Source organism: Sus scrofa, chromosome 2, assembly GCF_000003025.6.
Source record: "Sus scrofa isolate TJ Tabasco breed Duroc chromosome 2, Sscrofa11.1, whole genome shotgun sequence".
Lineage (NCBI taxonomy): Eukaryota > Metazoa > Chordata > Mammalia > Artiodactyla > Suidae > Sus > Sus scrofa.
In genome coordinates this window covers 12,219,540-12,241,520 of record NC_010444.4, presented here as the reverse complement: position 1 = coordinate 12,241,520, position 21,981 = coordinate 12,219,540, and the positions used below count along the sequence as shown (strand labels likewise).

At 50.2% G+C, this 21,981-nt stretch overlaps 1 protein-coding gene across 3 annotated transcripts in view; it reads left to right on the top strand.

Annotated features, from left to right (window-relative positions):
- The window catches only part of DTX4 (deltex E3 ubiquitin ligase 4), a 39,942-nt gene continuing 21,597 nt past the window's right edge, over positions 3,637 to 21,981 (top strand). For 2 of the 3 annotated variants that reach the window (XM_003122698.4, XM_021082996.1), the window contains exons 1-2: positions 4,419 to 4,729; positions 14,549 to 15,272. In XM_003122698.4, coding sequence (XP_003122746.1) covers positions 4,519 to 4,729; positions 14,549 to 15,272 — 935 coding nt within the window. In that variant the 5' untranslated portion in view covers positions 4,419 to 4,518. Of the gene's footprint in view, positions 3,686 to 4,418; positions 4,730 to 14,548; positions 15,273 to 21,981 lie in introns of those variants that run through there. The other variant, XM_013994298.2, reaches the window with a different exon arrangement.

Here is a 21,981-nt window from a genome sequence, read left to right as displayed (position 1 = left end):
ACCACCCTCTTTGCCTTGGGAAACTGATGAACAGCTGCACTACAGTTAAAGTAGTCAAACTTGTTAAGTAACAACGACTCGGATGACTACCTATTTGAAAACAGGAGTCAAGTACTCTCTGATCTGATTTGCCTAACTTTAGAGGATTCTTCATATCACAGTCAGCATGCAATACATAGCACTGTAGGAAAATGAATAGAGCCAAGTAACTGCAGAATAATGATCAGTCAACAGAACATGACACTGTCTGATGTGGCCTTAAAGGTATATAGAGGAAATCCTGAAGGCATTTACAAATGAGAGAGAGAATGAAAAGAAGCAAAGGGAAGTAAGGTTTCCATACTTCACTTGAACTGTTAAAATGACTACATTAGTAGATTGTGATGTTGTAAATATATTGCGTAATGCCTAAAGCAACCTCTAAGCAAGTTATTCAAAGATAAACAGTGAAAAACACTATACAGAAGTCAAAGTGGAATCTTAAAAATGTGCAAGTAACCTGCAGAAGAAGGAAAACAGAGGGAGTAAACAGAAGACAAAAAACCTGGCAGACGTAAGCCTTAACACATCAATAGTTACCATAAATGTAAATGGTTTAAATACACCAATTAAAGTGAAGAGATTGGCAGAGTAGATTAAAACATGACCCAGCTACAAACTGTCTACCAAAAAACTCAGTTCAAATCTAACAGTACAGACAGATTGAAAGTGAAAGAATGGAGTTCCTGCTGTGGTACAATGGGGTAAGAATACAACTGCAGAGGCTCAGGTTGCTGCAGAGGCTTGGGTTTGATCCCCAGCCAAGAGCAGTGTATTAAAGGATCTGGTGTTGCTAGAGCTGTGGCATAGTTCACGACTGCAGTGTAGATCACAGCTGCGGTTCCAGATTCAATCCCTGACCCAGGAACATCCATATGCCTCAGATGAGGCCATAACAATTAAAAAAAAAAAAAAAAAGTAAAAGAATGGAAAAAAGATACATAATGAAGGAGTTCCCATTGTGGCTCAGTGGTAACAAACCTAATATCCATAAGGACGCAGGTCTGATCCCTGGCCTCGCTCAGTGGGTTAAGGATCTGGTGTTGCTGGGAGCTGTGATATAGGCTGGGTAGCTGCAGCTCAATTCAACCCCTAGACTGGGATCTTCCTTATACCGTGGGCTTAAAAATAAAATGAAACAAAACAAACAAATGAACCAGAAAAAAAATCATGAAGACATTGATAAAAGGAAAACACAAGTACCTATCTTAATATTAGATACAGTTGACTTCACACCAAAGAAAATTACCAGAGACAGAGAGAGGTATATAAATATATATATCAGTATATTAAAATATATATACTGATATATATATTTATGTATTTATTTATATGTCATTATATTATATATATATATATATATATATAAAATGATATAAGAGTCAACCCACCAAGAAAACATGGCATTCTTTTTTTTTTTTTTATGTCTTTTAGCCTTTTCTTGGGCGGCTCCCGAGGCATATGGAGGTTCCCAGGCTAGGGGTCTAATAAGAGCTGTAGCCACCAGCCTGCGCCAGAGCCACAGCAACGCAGGATCTGAGCCGCGTCTGTAACCTACACCACAGCTCACCGCAACGCCAGATCGTTTTTTCGGGAACTCCGAAAACATGGCATTCTTAAATGTACAAGCACAAGCAACAAAGTGGAAAATTTGTGAAGCAAACCTGTTAGAACTAAAAGGAGAAATAGACAAATCTAAAATTATAGTTAGAGACTCTCAACAATTTAAAGAACAATCAGCCTGGGTAAGGAAGAACTCAACTGGAGTTCGCATCGTGGCGCAGTGGTTAACGAATCCGACTAGGAACCATGAGGTTGTGGGTTCGATCCCTACCCTTGCTCAGTGGGTCGTGAACTGTGGTGTAGATCGCAGACGCGGCTTGGATCCAGCGTTGCTGTGGCTCTGGCGTAGGCCGGTGGCTGCAGCTCCAATTCAACCCCTAGTCTGGAAACCTCCATATGCCACGGGAGCGGCCCAAGAAATAGCAAAAAAAGACAAAAAAAAAAAAAAAAAAAAAAAGGAAGAACTCAACAAAGTCATCAACCAATAGCATTTAATAAAAACTTAGAGAACATGCCACCCAATAACAGAACACACATTCCTTTTGAGCACTCATAGAACGTACTTCTCTTAACAGCTTTAGGTTTTTACTGCCTGGGAATTTCTGGTTTAGCTGGTCAGATGCTGTTTTCTCCCTGCTATTTCCGAGCATCCCCTTAAATCGTCACTGATGGTCTCTGGATCTGTACTTACCCAGACCACAAAAAAGCTTCCAGGGACTTCGTAGTCCTGGTTTCCTGATGGGAAGTAAAAGTAGCGCAATACAAATTTATATCACCTTTTCTTTAATTCTACTTTTGTCCTTCCAGAACACTTTCTCCTCATTCTCACTCCTTTCTTTCACATTGAGGCACTTTTACGTTGACGTACACCTTGCCTCCTATTGCACTATCTCCCTCACGTAACAGGTGTCATGGAAAAAGGTGGGGCTTTTTTTGTCTTAGTTCAGTTGGGATTTTTGCCCAACTAAATTCTAAATACAAGTTTCCCCTCTGCTAAACAGGTAGCTGGGGCAAATTGTTCAAATTCCCTAAGCCTTGTCATTTATAGAATGAGAATAACAATGGCTCCTGTTAGGGTTAGTTGAGGTATCCTTAACTTTCTCTTTTGTCTTTCAAACCCTAAAATTCCATGTTTTAATATTGGACTTAGAAGAAAGGCTTACTAGAGATTGCGGAAAATACCCTGAGGAGGTTTCTGAGCAAGGGGACCAGGAAGAACAAAGTTCAGAGGTAGCCTCAAGCCTGGTGATTTTGGAAGCTGTTAGAGGAGTATGCATTGTATTCAGAACTTGGTAAGGAGGGAAATAAGGGTAGAGGGGTGAATATGATTTGGAAAGTACTTGCTATGGGAGAAAAGACAGGTGTTATTCAAGAGCAGGTAAGAAACAGAGAGGAAAGCAAACCTTCCAAAGCAAAAACGATCATATGATATTATGAAGTTTCATAATCCCAGTTCTTAGCACTTAATCTACTTTGATTTTTTTGTTATCTTATCCTGTATTTTGATCATATGGATTCACTGCCTTATGTGGTTGCAACTTTAGCAAATCAAAGTGTGTATTTTCTGGAAAAATTAATATGTAATCCTGATATCAATCTGCCTTTTTAGTCAGAAGCCTCCCATTTTAGATTTTTTTTTCACATTGACTATTGATGATCAAAATAACCAACTCTAGCTTATTTCCGTCATAGAAACCCTGTGAAATAAATCAATTTAGCATGTATCTTCCTGATGTCTAGTAACGTGAAAGAAGGTCAGAAAAACCACATTTGCTCTCTACGTAGACGATGTTAATCCATCATTTCTCAAATTGCTGCATCCGTTTGGACTGTGTCCATTAGCAGAGAGGCTTGACTTGAGCAGTAACTAGTGTGTGGCCAGTGGCCGGCATGCGTCACTTTGGGCCAGCAGGGGGCGGGAAAGCACCGGCTCGAGTAGTCAGGGGGCGTGGCTCTGCATCCGTGACGGACAGCTGAGGACGCGAAGATGAGGTAATAACCACAGCAGGGAGAGCGTGCAGGCTGTGGGCGCGCGTGTGTGCGAGCGTGAGTGTGCAAGACACTGCGTGTCTCGGAGCTAGCGGTACGGACACTGATCACAGTGCATGAAAAAAAAAAGAAAGAAAGAAAGAAAGAAAAAGAAAAGAAAAAGGGAAATTCCATTTCTGAGAGGGAGGCTGCAAAGTTGCGCCCGGCCGCAACTGGAGTCCCGGGGCCTGGTCCTGCTGGGTCGCTTTTCCTCGTCTAGGGATTGGGGAAACCCCGCAGGCGCGGCTTTACGGTGGAGCCCAGTTTGGGAGGGCCAATTCGTTCTGGAAGAGGCTGAGCAGAGCCACAGGGAGGGGGAGCTCTCGCCCAGGCGGCGACAGCGGAACTTGCAGCGAAAGGGTGCGGAGGGAGGGGAACGAGGGAAGGGGAGGAGGGCTCAGCGTGCCATTCCAAGCGCGATCGCGCCACGAGATCCCACCCCGGCGACTGCAGAGCCCAAGGCGCAACTGGTGCGAGGGCTAGATCCTCGCCTCGCGGTCTGCTCCAGATTGCGGCCGCCTGGGTTCCGGCTGCGCGCCTGCCAGGTGGTTTTGCAAGGCGGGGGTCCATTTGCCGAGAGCCGGACATTTGCATGAAGCGACTAGACCCCACGGAGCAGCGGCAGCAGCAGCGGACCGGGGCGGCGGCGGCGGCGGCGCGCGGTCGGAGCCAGGCGGCCCCGGTCTCCGGGCCCCGGTGGATGCGCGTCTGGGGAGCGGCCCATGGGCCGGAGTTGAGGCTGCCTGGGGTGTCGGGGCGCGGGGCTGGGGGCGCGGTCGAGGCCCGGAGGCGGCGGCGCAGGAGGAAGCGGAGGAGGGAGGGCGCGCCGGCCCTGGGAGGGTGGCAGCGCAGCGCTGCCGCCGCCGCCGCCGCAGCCCCGGGCTCGCCATGCTCCTGGCCTCGGCCGTGGTGGTCTGGGAATGGCTGAACGAGCACGGCCGCTGGCGTCCCTACAGCCCGGCCGTGAGCCACCACATCGAGGCGGTGGTCCGCGCCGGCCCCCGCGCCGGGGGCAGCGTGGTGCTGGGCCAGGTGGACAGCCGTCTCGCGCCCTACATCATCGACCTGCAGTCCATGAACCAGTTTCGCCAGGACACCGGTGAGCCGGCCGCCCCTGCCCCGCCCGCGCCACCTCCCCTGCCTGCCCTGAGATCTCCCGCCTCTCAAGCCCCACCGGGGCCCACCCCGGCCCTCACTTCCATACAGTCGTGTCGCCCAGAGGTTGTCGTGGAGAGGGCGCTTTCCTCCCCTTGATCCTCTTAAGATACTCCGTGCAATAAACATCCATGCAAATAGTATCAGCGGTTTGGTTATGCAAACCGAGCTTCAACCTAGCCCCTAAGAAATCCCCTTTCACGGTGCCTTTAAAGCGCTTGGTGGCCCGAAGTCCTCTCTTGCAGAAATTCTGGGGCCCGCACCAGCCCACTAGCGAGCCCAGCCGCCAAGAAAGGCATCTTGCTCTCATCCCCACTAATCACGTTGGCTGACCCTGCTTTGCCTCAGGCACCCGTTGGCCTGCCGAGGGTTCCCCTGGAAACCCACCTCACTGCCTCTTCATCCCCCCCCACCCCCTACCGTGTGGGATGCCTTCTCACTGCTGCATCCTAGGTGGGAACTGGAAGGCGGGGGTAGGAGGGAGGGGAGGAAGAAGGGATGATTCCCTAGAGGCCTTCAGCTGGGGGGGGGGGCGGGGGCGGGGGGGGGGGGGAGAGTCTTCTTGGCTGGGGAGATGGAGTTAGGGGATTCCAGGGCAGGAAACGCCCTGGTAGCTGTGGCATTGGTGAGTGCCTCTGGTGGGGCACTCCTAGCGCTGAAGCAACAGGCCAGAGCAGATGGAGAGAGGAGGGGGAGGGACACAGCTCCGGAATGCCTGGCAGGGAAGCCGCTCCCTTTGTCCATGGTGGAGGAGGAGGAGGTGGTAGATTCCTAAGGAGAAACTGTCCCCAAGCTTCCTCCTGAAATGGTCCCTTCTGGGGGAACAGTAAACTATCTTTTGGTGAGAATCAAGTTGCCACCGTGGACACCACAAATCCCACTTCCCCGCTGGTCAGCCTTTCTGGGTCTGAACAAGGAAGAGAGCCTGCAGGATGGAGGTTGGGGCGGTGGGTCATTGGCAGGAGGAGGGGTGTGGGGAGCTGCATCGCTTTGCTTGGTACCCAGGTTTAATTGACCTGGGACAAGTCTATCTCTCCAGTAGTCTTTTCACAGAAGTGGCGGTTTGTTTCTGGAATTCTGGCTGGCTTTCCCTAGAGTGTCACTGAGGAGCCTGGAGAGGCAGGTGTGGAGGGGAGGGAGCAGAGAGGATGACTGGGAGAGTCTCAGAGGGTCAGAGAACAGCTGTTGGAGCAGGGCATCTCTGCCTCCTTGGAAAGCCCCCACATCCTGTGTGTTAATTAGGATTGTCATGGGAAAGGGGTATCTTTCCACCCTCATGTCTCCATCTTTAGTCATAACTCCCAACAACCTCTTTGCCAAGGACTTTGCAGACACTGGCCGATTGAGTAAAGCTTTCTGGGGAAAGGGTTCCAGAAGCATTGGCATCTGGAGGGGCTCAAACCTTGGTGGGGAAGGGAGGGAGGTGGGGCTGAGAGAGGCTGGGAGAGGAGGGAAAAGGAAGACTGTGGGGAGACTGAGAAAGGATGAAGCCTGGCGGGGAGGGTTGGGGGAGGATGCAACTATACTTTGGGTAGAAGTCCAAAGAGGTGAGGATTGAGGCGTCAAACTCGGGGGGAGCGGGAGTCTGGCCCTGCAGCTGGGACCAGAGGGACACTTCCAGTCAAGGCAGTTGACAGGGGATTCCAATCCTACACAGGAAAAAAAAAAAAAAAGGGTGAGCATTAGCGTTTCTATTTCAGACTAAATCTCAGCAGCATATGGAGAGACACCTTGGTGACATAAAGGTCCCAGGCCTTGCCTTCATTTGGGAAGGGGAAAGGTTTGTGATTTTTTGTTTGTTTGCTTTTTTTTTTTTCTTTTTAGGACTGCACCTGAGGCATATGGAAGTTTCCAAGGCTAGGGGTCAAATCGAAGCCATACCTTTGACCTACTCCACGGTTTGCAACATCAAATCCTTAACCCATTGAGCAAGGCTAGAATCGAACTCGCATTGTTATGGATTCTTTGTTGGGTTCGTAACCAGCTGAGCCACAGCAGGAGCTCCTGGAAGGGGGAACGTTTAATCACTATTTAGGGATTAAGTCTGAGATGGGCTTGATACCTAGGAAGGGCCATGGCCTGAAGGGCCTTTCCTTTCCTACAGAAGTGAAGTTCTGGGAAATCTGGGTTGAAGGATGGGCACTTTTCCCCAGGCCTGGCCCCTCTTCTTGAGGACAGGCTGACCACTGCCTGGTGGTTTGCAGTTAAGTTGGAGGCTGAGGCTCCTCAGATCTTAGACCTCAGCTGACCCTGAATCTTTTTTTTTTTTTTTAAACTGCCTCAGTGTATGTTTTACTTTGTGTGTGTGTGTGTGTGTGTGTGTGTGTGTGTGTGTGTGTGTGTGTTTGCTTTCTAGGGCCACACCCAGGGCATATGGAAGTTTCCAGGCGAGGGGTCGAATTGCAGCAATGTGGGATCTGAGCTGCATCTGTGGCCACAACTCACGGGGCAATGCCAGATACTTAACCCACCGATCGATCGAGGCCAGGGATTAAACCCACATCCTCATGGATACTAGTTGGGTTCTTAACCTGCTGAGCCACAATGGGAACTCCTGTGTTTTACATTCTTGTCTGTCTTTGAGGCTAGCAGTTCCGACTGCTTTGGTTTCATCCACTCATTTCTAAGGGTTGGTCGGCCAGTGTGTACTGAGCGCCTCCGTCCTCAGTGCCAGGCCCTGTGCTGGGTGCGGAAGGCACTGGGCTGAATTCCCAGGAATGCTGGGTCTATCAGGGAGCTTGTCAAAGTTGAATAGAATCTCTGGGTTTCTGGGCTTGGAGCCCCCTCCTCTCTCTTTTCTGCTAACAGACACACAGTTCCTCTGAATATAACTCATTGATGAGGCCATGACAGGGTAGGAACTTTAAGCCACCGGCTCCCAGGCAACCTCGGCCAAGCCCTGGCAATGTCTAATTAAATTACCCCGTCCCCCAAGCCACAGTTTGATGCTGGGAACCAGAAACCTCCCCATCAACAAAGGAGAGCTGGAAGTCCCCTGCCCAGAGGCTAGTCTTCACTTTTTTGTTGTTGCCTCCTCTATGTGGGGACATTTCCTGACATGGGAGCTTTGTTTTTCTTCAGAAGTTGCCTGCCTTGCTGCCAAGTAAGTCCTCAGACTCTCCACTCCTCTGGGCTCTGACCCCATCCAGCCTGTCTCCAGGGAGATGGCTAGGAGGTTGCAGATACCCTCTGCCCACCTCTGCCCTGCGCCCTGCTCTTTCCCCAGACATCCAGGAGTCCAAGCTTATCTGCATTCTACGCTGGTCTCCTGTAGGCCTTTAGGGCTAGAGAATCAAGAAGAGACAGAGCAAGATAGAGGTGATGGTGTCTTGGCTGCTTCCAAAAGCCTTGATCGGGTGCGCTCCACCCATGAGCACTTACCTTGACTGGGCTGACCGTTTTATTTTGTGGGGCAGTGGCTGGAACGGTGTATTTTAGTGTCACTGTTCCCTGTATTCTCCAACACACCCATTGTTAACATTTCCAAGGTCTGGTGGCCGGATGGAGGAAGATCTGGGCTGACCGTGGGAGACATGACTCAGGCACTCCCTCCAGACCTATTGGCTTACTCTGTGACCTTGAGCAAGTGCCTTGACTGCTCAAGCCTCATTCCGTTCTGTAGAATGAAGAGCAGCCTTAAGGTTCCTCCCAGCTCCTTTCCTTCCATCATGCAGATCGGCAGGTGAATGCGTTTGGACCCTGTGCCAGCGATGATGCTGATTAGAAGTGACACAGTGCGACGGAGTGTTGTTTTGTGATGGACGGTTCTTTCCAGCTTAGGGTTTTCTGTGCAATGTTTGCCTTTTATGTCTACCGCCATGAGGAAAGTCAGATGGAGAATGATTAAAGGGTTTGACAGAGGCCGCTTTTTAGGCCCCCTCACAATTCTCCCCGCCCTGTGTGAGCTCAGGAAGGGTGGGAACCTATGTCATGACCACATGATGGCTAGTGCTGGGGAGGCACCAAGCACATTGCTCATAAGATCTGGTTTCATCCTTGGTCATCTTATGAAGAACCCCATTGTTTTCATTTCATAGGAAAAGAAACAAATTGGAAAAGATTAAGTTACTCAAAGTTTTACAGCTCGTCAATGGCAGAGCTGAGATGCCAAACCAGGTGCCATGCTCTGCTTCATCTGGCAAACATTACAGACCACCTACTTCCTGCAGGCATTGTACCAAGCCCGTGGGATACAGTGATAACAAACCACCCAAGTCTTTGCACTCATGGAACATTCTTAGAGGGGGTGAGGAGCCCTGGTGGATCTGGCATGGCTATGGCTGTGGCTGGCAGCTGTAGCTCCGATTCAACCCCTAGCCTGGGAACTTTCACATGCTGCAGGTGCAGCCCTAAAAACCAAAAAAAAAAAAAAAAAAAAGAGAGAGCCTGGGAAATCCTGAGTATAGGAACACAGTGTTATGTGGACATGGGTGAAATGCGTGGGAGACCTAGTGTCATGCCTGGAAGGTGTTCTTTCCTATTTTTCAAGAGCCGGAACAACTTGGTTGCTTAGGGGTATAGGTGTCTGAGTTGCCAGGAAAAAACTTTTTTCTCTTTCTTTCTTCTTAGTCTATGAAATCTTTTATCCTTATCCCATTAGAGGCCTTGTCCTTGAGTCGCTCTGCCTTGGGACCAAATGGATTTCTTCAGATCATGGGGGTCAGGGTCCTGATTTTAGTCTTTTCTTTTTTTTTTTTTTTTTTTTGTCTCTTTTTTTGCACCTGTGGCTCATGGAGGTTCCCAGGCTAGGGGGTCAAATCAGAGCTGTAGCCTCCAGCCTACGCCACAGCCACAGCAATGCCGATCTGAGCCACATCTGCGTCCTACACTACAGCTCTCAGCAACACCAGATCCTTAACCCACTGAGCAAGGCCAGGGATCAAACCTGCAACCTCATTGTTCCTAGTCAGATGCATTTCCGCTGCGCCATGACAGGAACGCCAGGGTTCTGATTTTAGAAAGGTCCAGGACTAGCCCATTCCAGACAGAGTGGTCTCTGACACAGTCAGCAGATGTAACCCCACCATCGCTCTTTCATTCTGAGCTCTGCCTTCTGCTTTTTAAAATGACTTTCATTCTGAGGTCTGACTTCTGCTTTTTAAAATAACTCTCTAGGACTGAACTGAACTCAGTATCTTTCCCTCCCCAAACCAGCTTCTTCCTTTTGACCCCCCGTCCACTTATGAAATGGCATTGCCATTTTACCATTTGCCTACGGGTCTAAGGGACAAGAGTCTGACTCATTTTGTCATTGTTTTTGGACGCCCAGGCAGGTAGAAGTTGAAATTCTTGAGGGTACATGATAAACACTCTGAGGTGGTTCACATGCAGATTCCCAGGCCCAGCCCGCAGAGACACTGACCCTTGGCTCTGAAGGGTATTGCTGACCTGTACCCCTAGAATCTCCCTTGGAAAGCATTCAGGTCTTTATGGTCAAGTCCCACCCTTTACTTCTCTGTAGGGTCCCTCTGATCTATCACCTGCTTTTCATTTTTGCTGCCAATACCCCTGTGACTTCTCACGTGGAACTAATTATTGGAGCAGTTTTGGTCTTGTCCTTTCTCTGTGTCACAAACCTCACTGGTGTGTTAATAAGACCCCTCGCAGCCTGGCACTCCAGACTATCTATGCCCTGTGGCTCTCACCCATCTTTTCAGGTGTATGTTCCTCTCTGCCTGTATTTCCCTCTACTCCTGCCAAACAGACGGGCCTTTTATTCTTGCACACCCCCTCAGAGTTCTCTGACCCCCTGCCTCCACCTAGTCACAAGATTCCTTTTGCTGAGAATTTCACCTGTTGCAATTCTCCTTCTTACTCTAGCCCCGTGCTCTCTGTTGAGTTCTTTGTTCTATTCTTGAAATGTTCTCCAAATCATCAGTACTTCCTTTATTCAGTGGCTATTTCTTAAGCCCCTAGGACACGCCAGGCATGGGGGAGACTGCCATGAGCAAACTCCTCTGGTGGGGTTGGGAGTTCGGTGAGGTAGATGGACGTTCATCAAATGAATCACACGAGTACATGTGTAATTCCTCATCAAGATAGTGCTGTTAACAAAAAAGAAGAAGAAGAAGCTGGAATTCGACCAGGTCAGATAGCCCAGAGAGGTTTCCTTGAGGAAATGAATTGAAATCTGAAGGACGAGCAGCCAGGAGGAGGGGAGAGGAGCCAGCCTTGTGAAGAGGCCCAGAGAGGAAAGGCTATGCAGAGAGTCTGCAGGAAGCAGGGGTGAGGGGTGGGGTGGGGCAGAAATGTGGGCTGAGGGTATTAGGGTGTGAGGAGGCCACTGATGTTGTGGGTGGAGAGGAGCTTGATCTTGACCTACAAGGAAGTCATGGAAGGGATTTAAGTCTGGTGGGGACGTGGTCAGATTTCCTGGGAACACTGCATTTGTTGGTGCGCTTCTTGTGGCATCATAGCCTCAGAACTGGGCATTCGCACCCTCGCCTTGTTTTCAGCTGTGAGGTGCTTGAGGAGTACCTGAATTTGCATTCCTCTTAGCAGCTCATGTGTACTCAGCAATATGGGAGAAAATGTTAGCATAGCCAGAGGTCTTCAGTGTTTACAGAGCCCTCATGACTTGCCCGCCACCGTATTAGGCGCTAGAGGGAGAAGAGCTGTAGGGTGTATCTCTGCCTCCACTTAAGGTACTGTTGTGAAAAGTGCCGAGATGCTGGTCTCCATCAGGCCTGTGTAGATATGCACCCCAGAGTTCTTGAGGGTGGGGCCTGGACCGGGAGAACATTTCAAGAGATGGATGGCAGACGGCCTAGGACCTGAATGATAAGGAAAACTTCAGTAGAAAAAAATGGCAGGGAGTTCCCTGGCGGTCTAGTGGTTAAGGATCCGGCCTAGGAACTTCTGTCCGCTGCGAGCGTGGCCAAAAAAAGAAAAAAGCCTTTAATTTTCTTTTATCCTTGTTTTAACTGGAACATCCAAATAGCTAGAAAAGCCAAGACCTGTTTTCCTCTATCCTACTCCGTGACCTAGTGAGCTGGCTGAAAAAAATATGGCAAAGAAGGGCGCTCTGTTAGCCCAGGACCTGGTGAAGAGTAGGGGCAGGGAGAGTCAAGGAACTTTGAGGGAATGCATAAGGGAAAAGGGGGCATCTGTCCAGGGCAGAGAAGCGGGTGAACCTGGAAAGGTGTGTTAGAGGCAGGGCATTGTTACCAGAAGTTTGGGGGCTACTCTCACGTGTACCTGAGACTGAGGACACTATTGTCTTGTTTTTTTGGGTTTTTTTTGTCTTTTTTTTTTTGCTATTTCTTGGGCTGCTCCCTCGGCATATGGAGGTTCCCAGGCTAGGGGTCCAATCGGAGCTGTAGCCACCGGCCTACGCTAGAGCCACAGCAACATGGGATCCAAGCCTCGTCTGCGACCTACACCACAGCTCACGGCAACGCCGGATGGTCATAACCCACTGAGCAAGGCCAGGGGTCAAACCCGCAACCTCATGGTTCCTAGTCGGATTCGTTAACCACTGCACCACGACGGGAACTCCTGAGGACACTATTGTGAAGAATGCCTTTTAAGCACATTTATGAGGACTGGTCAAGCGCATTGTTCCTGATTGCCAGAAGAGAGTATAAAACAGGGTCATTTAAGTTCCCTAAACTTAATTTCTTCATCTTTAAAAGTTGCTTCATACGATTGCCATGAAGGCCACGTGAAATGGAATAAATGAAGGTACTCTCTAGGTAACAAAGATGTGCAAAAGAGGAGTTGTATATAAACTCACTCTTTCTCCTCCTCTCTTTCTGTGTCTTTGTCTGTCTGTCTCTCCCTCTCTCTCTCTCTCTCACACACACACACACACAAAATGTATCCCAGGGACTAAACTTTTCCGTGACATCTCCATCCTGCTTAGCCATAAAAATAGGAGGGAGTTCCTGTTGTGGGCTCAGTGGGTTAAGAATCTGACTAGTAGCCATGAGGATGCAGTTTCGATCCCTGGCCCCATTCAGTGGGTTAAGGATCCCGCGTTGCTGTGAACTGCAGTATTCGGATCTGGCATTGCTGTGGCTGTGGCTGGCAGCTGCAGCTCACATTCGATCCCTAGCCTGGGAACTTCCATATGCCATGGGTGCAGCTCTAAAAAGAAAGTAAATAGGAAATAAATTATAATAACAATCACCAACTTTTATTGAGGTCTTGCCAGGTGACCGGTGTTATATTAGCACTTAATATTCATCCCTTCATTAACTCTTCAAATCTACCCTTTGAAGAAGCTACCCAGGACCCAGACAGATGAGGAAACTGAGGCTTCATCACACAGCTGGAAGGGACCGAACTTCCACTGTGGATCCAAAGGCTGTGCTCTTTGTTCCCCAGTGAGCTGGCTTCTTAGGAAGGAAATGGAGGCAACTTGGGGGCCTATTGCCCACCCCCTTCTTATTCCTCTCTGGCTTCCCCCCAGGCCCTCCAGCAGAGCTCCTGGCGCTGAATGGGGGATTGTTCTGGCTTCTCCCTCCTGCCTCTGAATGTCGATGTTTTGGGTCATTAAGGGGCTTGGAGATGGGGGGCGGGGGGATGACCTGGCAAAGGCCTGAATAGTCATTGTTCTTTTTTTCTTCCCCCCTTGAATGGGATTCTGTCCTCGGTCTTGGTGTCTCCCTCTGGGTTGGAGGAGGGGGTGGGTCAGAGGCCAGCCAAGGGGATCCTTTTCCCACCACTTTGATGGACAGAGCTTAAGCTGACAGATGCAGAGATTCCTGCATCCTTGGAGCTCTCCCCAGCCTCCCCACCCTGCTGGACTCTTCAACCTCGATGTTAGTACCCATGAAATGAGCCCTGGTTGGGCGCAGCTCTGAATTCAAGGTTCCAGTAGCTAGAGGAGAAAGAAACAACAATTACAGGCTTCGTTTTCCCTCCCAGTCCTGCAGCTTCATTTCTGCTCTACTGTGGCCCCTGCAATAACCCTGAACTCTTCCCTCCCCCACCTCCCCCATAAGCCTGTAAAAATTGTGACTACCTTCTCTCTAGGAGGGTTGCTGCTTCTTGAGAGAAAAAATGTTAGATAAATAGAAAGTTATTCTTATGATCATTATTATTGTTGTTGACAAAAGATTTAATGATGGGAAATATGAGCGACTCAACTTGAGCTTTAATTTTTTTCCTCCTACACCCGTAAAAAGACAGCCAGCTCCATGGCCACCACCCCTGGGTAGCCTTCCTGGGTGAGAGCCGTCTTCCTCTGTCCTCTAGGGTTACACGACGATGTGTTCTTTTCCTCCATAGCCCTTCAGGACCAAGGCATTTAGAGAGTCAAGGAAGGAGGGAAATTGATACTTATGAGCATCTGCTATGTGTCAGGGGCTTTATATGCCTTAGTGCAAAGTACAGGGCACATGAGAAATCCAGGACCTGGCATATACGAAGAACAAATTTGTTGAGTGGGTGAGTCACATTTAATTTTCACAAAAACTCTGCCAAGGAGTTAGTATCTTGTTTCTCAGGGGAGAAAGGAAGGTCAGAGAGTGTTAAGTGAACAAATTTGGCTGCAACGCAAGGTCTCCCGATTCCAAACCAGGAAGTCCTTGCGGGTACCCTGCACTGTCTCCCACAACCTTCCCCTTGTAACTCATCTGCTTCCACCCCTCCTGTGATTGCAGACTTTCCATTGGCAGAAATGAGCCTCATTCAAAGCGACACCTCAACAGGCAAAGCAGGCACCACTGTAGGACCCATTTAATGTTTGCCTATGAATAGAACAGTTCCGTTTCATCCCTTGCTGAACCTGACCCTCTCTTCTGTCCCACTCCTGCAGGGACCCTCCGCCCAGTTCGACGCAACTACTACGACCCGACCTCGGCCCCCGGGAAGGGCGTGGTGTGGGAGTGGGAGAACGACAATGGTTCTTGGACGCCCTACGACATGGAAGTGGGCATCACCATCCAGCACGCCTATGAAAAGCAGCACCCCTGGATCGACCTCACTTCCATTGGCTTCAGCTACGTCATTGACTTCAGCACCATGGGCCAGATCAACCGGCAGACCCAGCGCCAGCGCCGCATCCGCCGGCGGCTTGATCTCATCTACCCCATGGTCACTGGCACCTTACCAAAGGCCCAGTCCTGGCCAATCAGCCCAGGCACGGCTGCGGCCCCCCCGGCCCCGCCCTGCTCCTGCCCACAGTGCGTCCTGGTGATGAGCGTCAAGGCGGCGGTAGCCAACGGGAGCGCTGGACCCCATCTGCCCCCGGTGGCGCGCAAGAACGTGCCCCCGTCCGGAGCGGTCAAGGTGCCCGCGCCATCAGGCCCTGGGGCCAAGCCCCTGGACAGCACAGGCATCATTCGAGGCCCGGCAAAGACAGTCCCATCGCAGGCGATCCGGCGACAAGCCTCCAGCGCGCCAGCAGGGGCGACTGCAGGCTCTTCTGTTAGTCCCCCGGGAGCCAACGGCAAGACCGGAAGGGTGGCCCTGGCAACCTTGAATCGGACCAACCTGCAGCGACTGGCCATCGCCCAGTCCCGCGTGCTGATCGCCTCTGGGTAGGTGCTTCCACGGCTGCCTGTGAATGTCCACTGATCATGGGCATCAGACGTGACTGATCCGGGTCAGAGAAAGGAGGGTCTGCCAGGACTTAAAGCTTCTCTTCCCCTCTTCAGACCCCTTGGCTGCAGGTGGAAGGTGGCTGTGGTGCAGTGGCTAAGGGAGGGTTTGGCCTTTGGGGGCCAACAGACCTGGGTTCTAGTGCAGACTTTGCCTCTTAGGAGCCCTCAGATGGGGGCAGAGCCCTAACATCCTAGAGCCCTACCTTTCTCATCCGGCCCTAATATTCATGTTAGGGTTGGGGTGAGGATCAAAGGAAATTACATATACTAAGTAATAGCAGGCAGCTATTACTCCCACGGCGGTCTAGTTTGGGGGGCTTTATCACTTTATTTAAGCTTTACAAGTCTCTAAAGTGAGAATTTTGATCCCATTTTACCCTTAAAGAAATGAGAGTTTCACATGCTCGAGGGCACATATTTAATCATCAGCAGAGACCGGGATTCACACTCGAGGAAATCTGAGCCCAGACACTTTCTGACCGCCACGCTGCTTCCCTGTCAAGCACATACCAGGGTTCCAGCAGACAGTATGTGCCAAGTGAGAGTTAGTCTCTTTCTTCTGGTGACTCCAGACTGGAATAACAGCCCCTATATATTGAGTCCTTACTATATGCCAGGCACTTTTTGTGCATCGTCTCAGTCATTCCTGCGACAACATGGGGATATTGTAGGTTCTGTTATTGCTGCTTTTTTGGTCCTCTGGTTTTTTTGTGTTTTTTCTGTGGGGTTTTTTTTGGCCACACCACAACACACGGAGTTCCTGGGCCAGGGATCGGATCCAAGCCTCGGTCTCTACCTAAGCCACAGCTGGCACAACTCCGGATCCCTAACCCACGGTGGTGCCCAGCCAGGAACGAAGAGTCCCAGAGCTCCTAAGGTGCCGCCGATCCCGTGGCACCACAGCAGGAGTTCCCTCCGGGTCTTCCTGATTGCGAAATGGGAGAGACCCAGGTCCACGCAGTACCCGCAGCCTTTGCCTGCCAGCCCCTGATTACTTGTGAGATTGGCCTCTCATACTTGTCCAAGCTTCCCTGTCTCCCAGGAGGCTGGCCTGAGAGCTCCCAGACACTGGGGCTGGTGTAGAGTTAGATTGCACACCTGGGTGTGAAGGAAGGTCTCTGCACACACAGCTCAGCACTGGGAGGAGAGATGCTGGAGGGTAGAGTGCCGCCTGCGACGCCTGGCCTTTAGGCCTGCCTCTGCCTCCAGGTGAGCCATGCAGTCTTTGCAAGGTCCCTGTTCCACCTTCTCCCTGTGTGGAAGGGGATCCGCACGCTTGCCTTGCCTGCCCCACAGAGTCCATGGGAAATCCTTGCCAAGGAGAGGATGCCCTCAACAGCTGACTAGATGCACTCACCAGCTTTAACCCCCTTATGCCGTAATGCCATTGTCACGCAGCTTGGAATTAACTCCCCTGAGGACAGCCGCACAGCTCTTGTGTTAGAGAGTGGAGGCTGGAACCCAGGTTTTAGCCTCCTAGCCTGCTGCTCTTTGGGCTAAAGCCCAGCTTCTCTTTGTCCTCGAAGGCAGTTTTACAAATGGTCAGATGCTGGTCAGGTGCCTGGGATTTTCATAGGACTTCCTCTGAGCCTGTAGAAGTATTTGGCAGAGGGGAAGGGCTGCATTGCCACTGCTCAGTTTCTCCACCCTGGCACACAGCAGTATCCCAGAGCTGGGGGAGGCCAGGGGGCAGGATGGGGTCTGACAGAATTCCAGAGTGACCATTGGCATGGCAGGGGCAGGTACGTTTTAGTATATTGGAACACCGTCTCTGGAACCTGAGTGCCTGGGCTCGAACCCAAGTCTCTAGCTGTGTAAGTTCGAGCAGGTTTTGCATTCTCAGTTTACTTATCTGTATAATGGGCATAGTAGTAGTACCTTGCTGTTAGGATTTGTCATGAGGAGGAAATGAAAAATTCAGTGTAGATTTACCACATGCTTGGCACGTAATAAGAATCTGGTCAGTATTAGCTGCTCTCATTATCATTATTGTTGTTATTATTATTATTATTTATTATTTATTATGAACAGTAAACTATTGACTATGAACTCTGTAGCTGTTGCATTGGAGTCAGGGCAGAGCAGAGTCTAACACCCTACTTCATTTCTGGTGCCCTTGACAAAAGCCAAGTGACCTCCTGCCATACTTGAGAGAGAGGAACCCCAGATCGCTTTAAATCTCAATGAGGGAGGGGGGCAGCTCTTTAGTTCTCTGCTTTAGTCCCTCTGCCTGCCAATAGAATCCCAGTGACTGAACGGGGCGGAGGTCTGGGCCGTGCGGTTTCAAAAGGGCTATAGAAAGAAGTAGTTTTTTCTCTCTACTCTGTTTCCCTGACGAGGGAGGCCCCTCCCTCCCCCTCTCTGTGGTCCAGCCCTCTCCTTTCCACCCTCACCACCACCCTTCACCCCCGCCACCATCTTCTCCTCCAGTCTTTCTTGGCCATTTAATTAGCGTGTTTATTCCCTTTGTCTGCCATGGCCATCGACCTTCTGTCGTCGACTGGCCCCTTCCCCCTCCTCTCTCTGCCCATGACCTCTTCAAGCAACTTTCCCACGGAAAAAAAGGAAGACCAGGGAGGGCGGGAGAGATGGGATGGAGAGAAGGGTTTGGGGGAACAAAAGATCCCGTGAATTATTCAGAGACACAAGCAGGGGGTTTCTAAAGAGGAGAGGGGGTGGGCTGTGCTGTGGAGAGCGGGAGTCGCCCCTCTGGCCCTCTCTTCCAGAATTGAGGCGTCTCCATCTCCAGGGAGAACTGGGTGGCTGGAGAGACAAGACCATTGTTCTGCTGCTGATTCCTGGCTTGGCTCATAGCTCCCCCCAAAACGCTGCTTCTCCCCATGTTATCTGCAGAGTTCTTCTCCCAGCCTCCAGCCCCTGCTGCCTTGCCAGCTCTTCTCTTTTCTTAGTTTTGTATCTTAGAGACAGAAATGAAAATTTGCACTCTCCATAACTGGGACCTGGACAACAGCATGAGAGCAGGAGGTGTCTGCTGACTGGCCAACAAATGGTTGGTGTTGTGGTCTGTGCCCGTGGGTGGGAAAGAAGAATTTTCCAGATTCAAAGCAAGGTGAAGAAAAGACAAGTTTACTGAGGCGGGAGACAGTTAACACAGCCTGCTGACTTCCTGATAATCGGGAGAGCTCACACCCCCCATCCCCAGCCCATGGTCATGTCTGCCTTTATAACCCAGGGAGAGAAGAGGTCTCTTGATACACCTGCAGAATGCTGATTGGTTGGGGAATGATATACTTGCTGGTTGGTTGGGGCCTGGGCTTATAAGGCCCTCCTAGGGGCAGGGTGAGGAGGGGGCCACATGCCTTTCCTAGCAGGGGGTAGGAAGGAGTAGGCCAGGTTGCTCAAGGTGGGGGGGGCATTAAGGGTCCAGTAATTCTTGTCTTGGCCAGAGCTTTGAGTTCTGTCTCCTTGAAGAGGTCTTGAAGCCTAACAGTTGGGTCAGACATCTCTGGCTAAGCTGAGTTACCTGGAGGATGGGGAAGCTCACCTGCTTTGGGTTGCTGATTTCTGGGAATAGGGCTCTGGGGACCCATGTGCACCACACAGGCTATTCTCCCTGGTTTTCATTTTAACCAGTGGAGAAGCGTGCTCAGGTGTTGCCAGCTCAACAATTGTCCCAGAACTCAGCTTTATACTTTACACAGGTCAGCCTTAAGAATCTGAGAAAATTGGAACATATTTTTTTCTTTTTAGAGCCATACCTGCAGCTTATGGAAGTTCCTGGGCTAGGGGTCAAATTGGATCTGCAGCTGCTGACCTACACCACAGCCACAGCAATACCAGATTCGAGCTGCATCTGCAACCTACACCACGGCTCACAGCAATGCTAGACTTAACCCACTGAGCGAGGCCAAGAGGGATTAAACCCACATCCTCATGGATTCTAGTTGGGTTCTTAACCCACTGAGCCTCAATTAGAACTCCGAAAACTGGAATTTTAAGCAGGAAAAGACTTTCAACCAAGCCTCACTTCCTCTTAAGCTTTGGGAAACAAAAATGTAAACAGTCACCCAAATTTGCATAGGGCCTGGCTCTTTACAAAGTACTTGATCTAGATCCTAAATTGTCTTGGGAACTCTGGGGGATAGAGATTTAGGGTGTGGTGTTCACTGCTGTGGTAACTCAGAGGTGGTCATGAATCACAGAGGGTCTGCCTGGTTCTTCCAAAGGCACAAGTCAGTGCAGAGTGGGGCCAGGAGGCAGATTTCCTGACCCCCAATTGACAGGGCCCCTTCCACTGGACCCTTCTGTATTTCATAAGCAAATATCCCCTCCTCCCCAAGCCCTTTTACCACCAACCAGAGCCTCCTGACAAGCCCTTTACCAAGGTGGCCCTTTGCTGGTACTCAGGGACACCCACTCCTTCTCTCCAGATTTTGCCCCCAACCCCCCCAGTGCTTGGGCTGCCCAGGATGAGCGCGCTGGGGATTGGACTATTTCCTGGTTAACCAGATTGGGTGTGGAAACCTGCCAGTCCAGTTTGTGGGAACAAAGGTGGCTTTTGTCACCCAGATCACAGCTACTTATCAGCTGAAGTGGGGGCCTTGGAGAAGATGAGGGGCGGGCGAAGGCAGGTGCCCGTCTGGGCATCATGTGCTGCCCCCTGGTGGGTATATGCTGAATAGGCACAAAAGGGCATCTTTCACCTCCTCAGGCTCCCCAGGGCAGGACCTGGAGAAGAATCCAGGGCAAGACTGCACTTGGGTCACTAAGTACAGGGTGCAGGTGGGGAGGAATCACCAGGAAGTCTCCCTGGCATCTTCAAACCCAAGACTCTCCCAGTTTTACAGACAAGGAGATTGACGCTCATGATAGTTAATGGAGGGGCTCCCATTGTGGCTCAGCAGGTTGAAAACCTGGCATGTGTCCTTGAGGAGGCAAGAAAGTGAGGCTCAATGGGAATGGACACATAAATCTGTAATGTAAAAAATAGGAGTTCCCATTGTGGCTCAGCAGTTAAAGAACCGGACTAGGATTCATGAGGATGCAGGTTCCATCCCTGGCCTCGCTCAGTGGGTTAAGGATCCAGTGTTGCCATGTGCTGTGGTGTAGGTCAAAGATGCAGCTCAGATCCAGCATTACTGTGGCTGTAGTGTAGGCCAGAGGCTACAGTTCTGATCGACCCCCTAGCCTGGGAACCTGCGTATACCATGGGTGTGGCCCTAAAAAAAGGCAATAATGATAATAATAATAATGTAAAAAATAAACCAATAAAACACAGAAAACAAAATCAACAAAAATAAATAAATAAGAACAAATGCTCTTTCCCTTTCCCCCACTTTTCCCAGGACCAGCCTCCCCTCCCTTTAGCTTGTCTGGTTCCTGGAGTCATCTGTGATCCAGCCCAACAGGCTCTCCAAGCCCACATCCCCACTCCAAACCCAGCTGTGGAAGCCTGGGTGGCGGGAATGGCGCAAGACCTAGCCCCACATGTCCCATATTTTTCTCTTCAGCACCGTGGGAGGCCTCGACGTTCCCAGGCAGCTGCGTTGTCTTCTCTCCAGCCTGGCTCAAGTTGTTGGGGAGAAGGACGGAAAAGGGAGCAAGCTTTGCCTGATATTTATATTTCTCAGGGAAAAGGAGAAGTGACAGCTGCTAGAGCAGCAGTTTCCAAATGTTAGACTGGGGATTGACTGAATCTGCAGCCTCTCAGCAGAAGCTCGTAAAAGTGCAGCTTCTCATGCCCCCCAAGTGGAGCTTCTGATTCAGGCCGGGAGCTCTGCCTTTTCAAAAGCTTCCAAGGCGACTGTTATGTCTACCTAGGTTTGAACTTGCTTCTTTATTTTTTCATCCACCCCCCTAACGCCCCACCCGCCATGGCATTATGAGGTTGCCAGGATTGAATCTGCACTACAGCAGTGACAATGCTGTAGGGGAATAGGGGAATAGGGGAATAGGGGAAACTCCTATTTTTTCATTTCTTCACCCAATATTTGTTGAATGCCTATGAGTATCAGGCTCTACATGATATAGACAAAGATATTTGCCCTGGTTGAGCTTGGATTTTAGGAAGGGAGATAAAAAGCAACAACTTATTTTGGGGGAGTTCCCATTGTGGCTCAGCGGGTTACGAACCCAACTAGTATCCATCCTGAACTTGCTCAGTGGGTTAAGGATCTGGCGTGGCTCTGAGCTGTGGTATAAGTCGCAGATGTGACTCAGAGCCCCAGTTGCTTTGGCTGTGGTGTAGGCCCATAACCGTAGCTCTGATTCAACCCCTAGCCTGGGAACCTCCATAAGCCTCAGGTGCAGCCTAAAAAAAAAAAAAAAAAAAAAAAAGAGGAAGAAGAAACAACAACTTATTTTAAAATATCGTAAATTCCATGAAAAAGAAAAAAAAAAAAGACCAGGGTAAGAGGCTTGGAAGACCCAGGATGGGATGGAAGGGTGGGTAGAAATGTTAAAAAAAAAAAAAAATGGCCTCAGGAATATCATTGAGAAGGGAACATTTGAGCCAAAACTGAAGGAGTTGTAGAAGGGAGCCAACCAAGTGTCAGGTGGAAAAGCATTTCAGGCAGAGGGAACAGAATATGCAAAGGCTCTGAGGTGGGAGTGTCCCTCTCCTGTAGGAGGAAGAGCTAGAGCACAGTAAAGAGGCAGGTGACATGAGGGAAAGCCACAGAGCTGG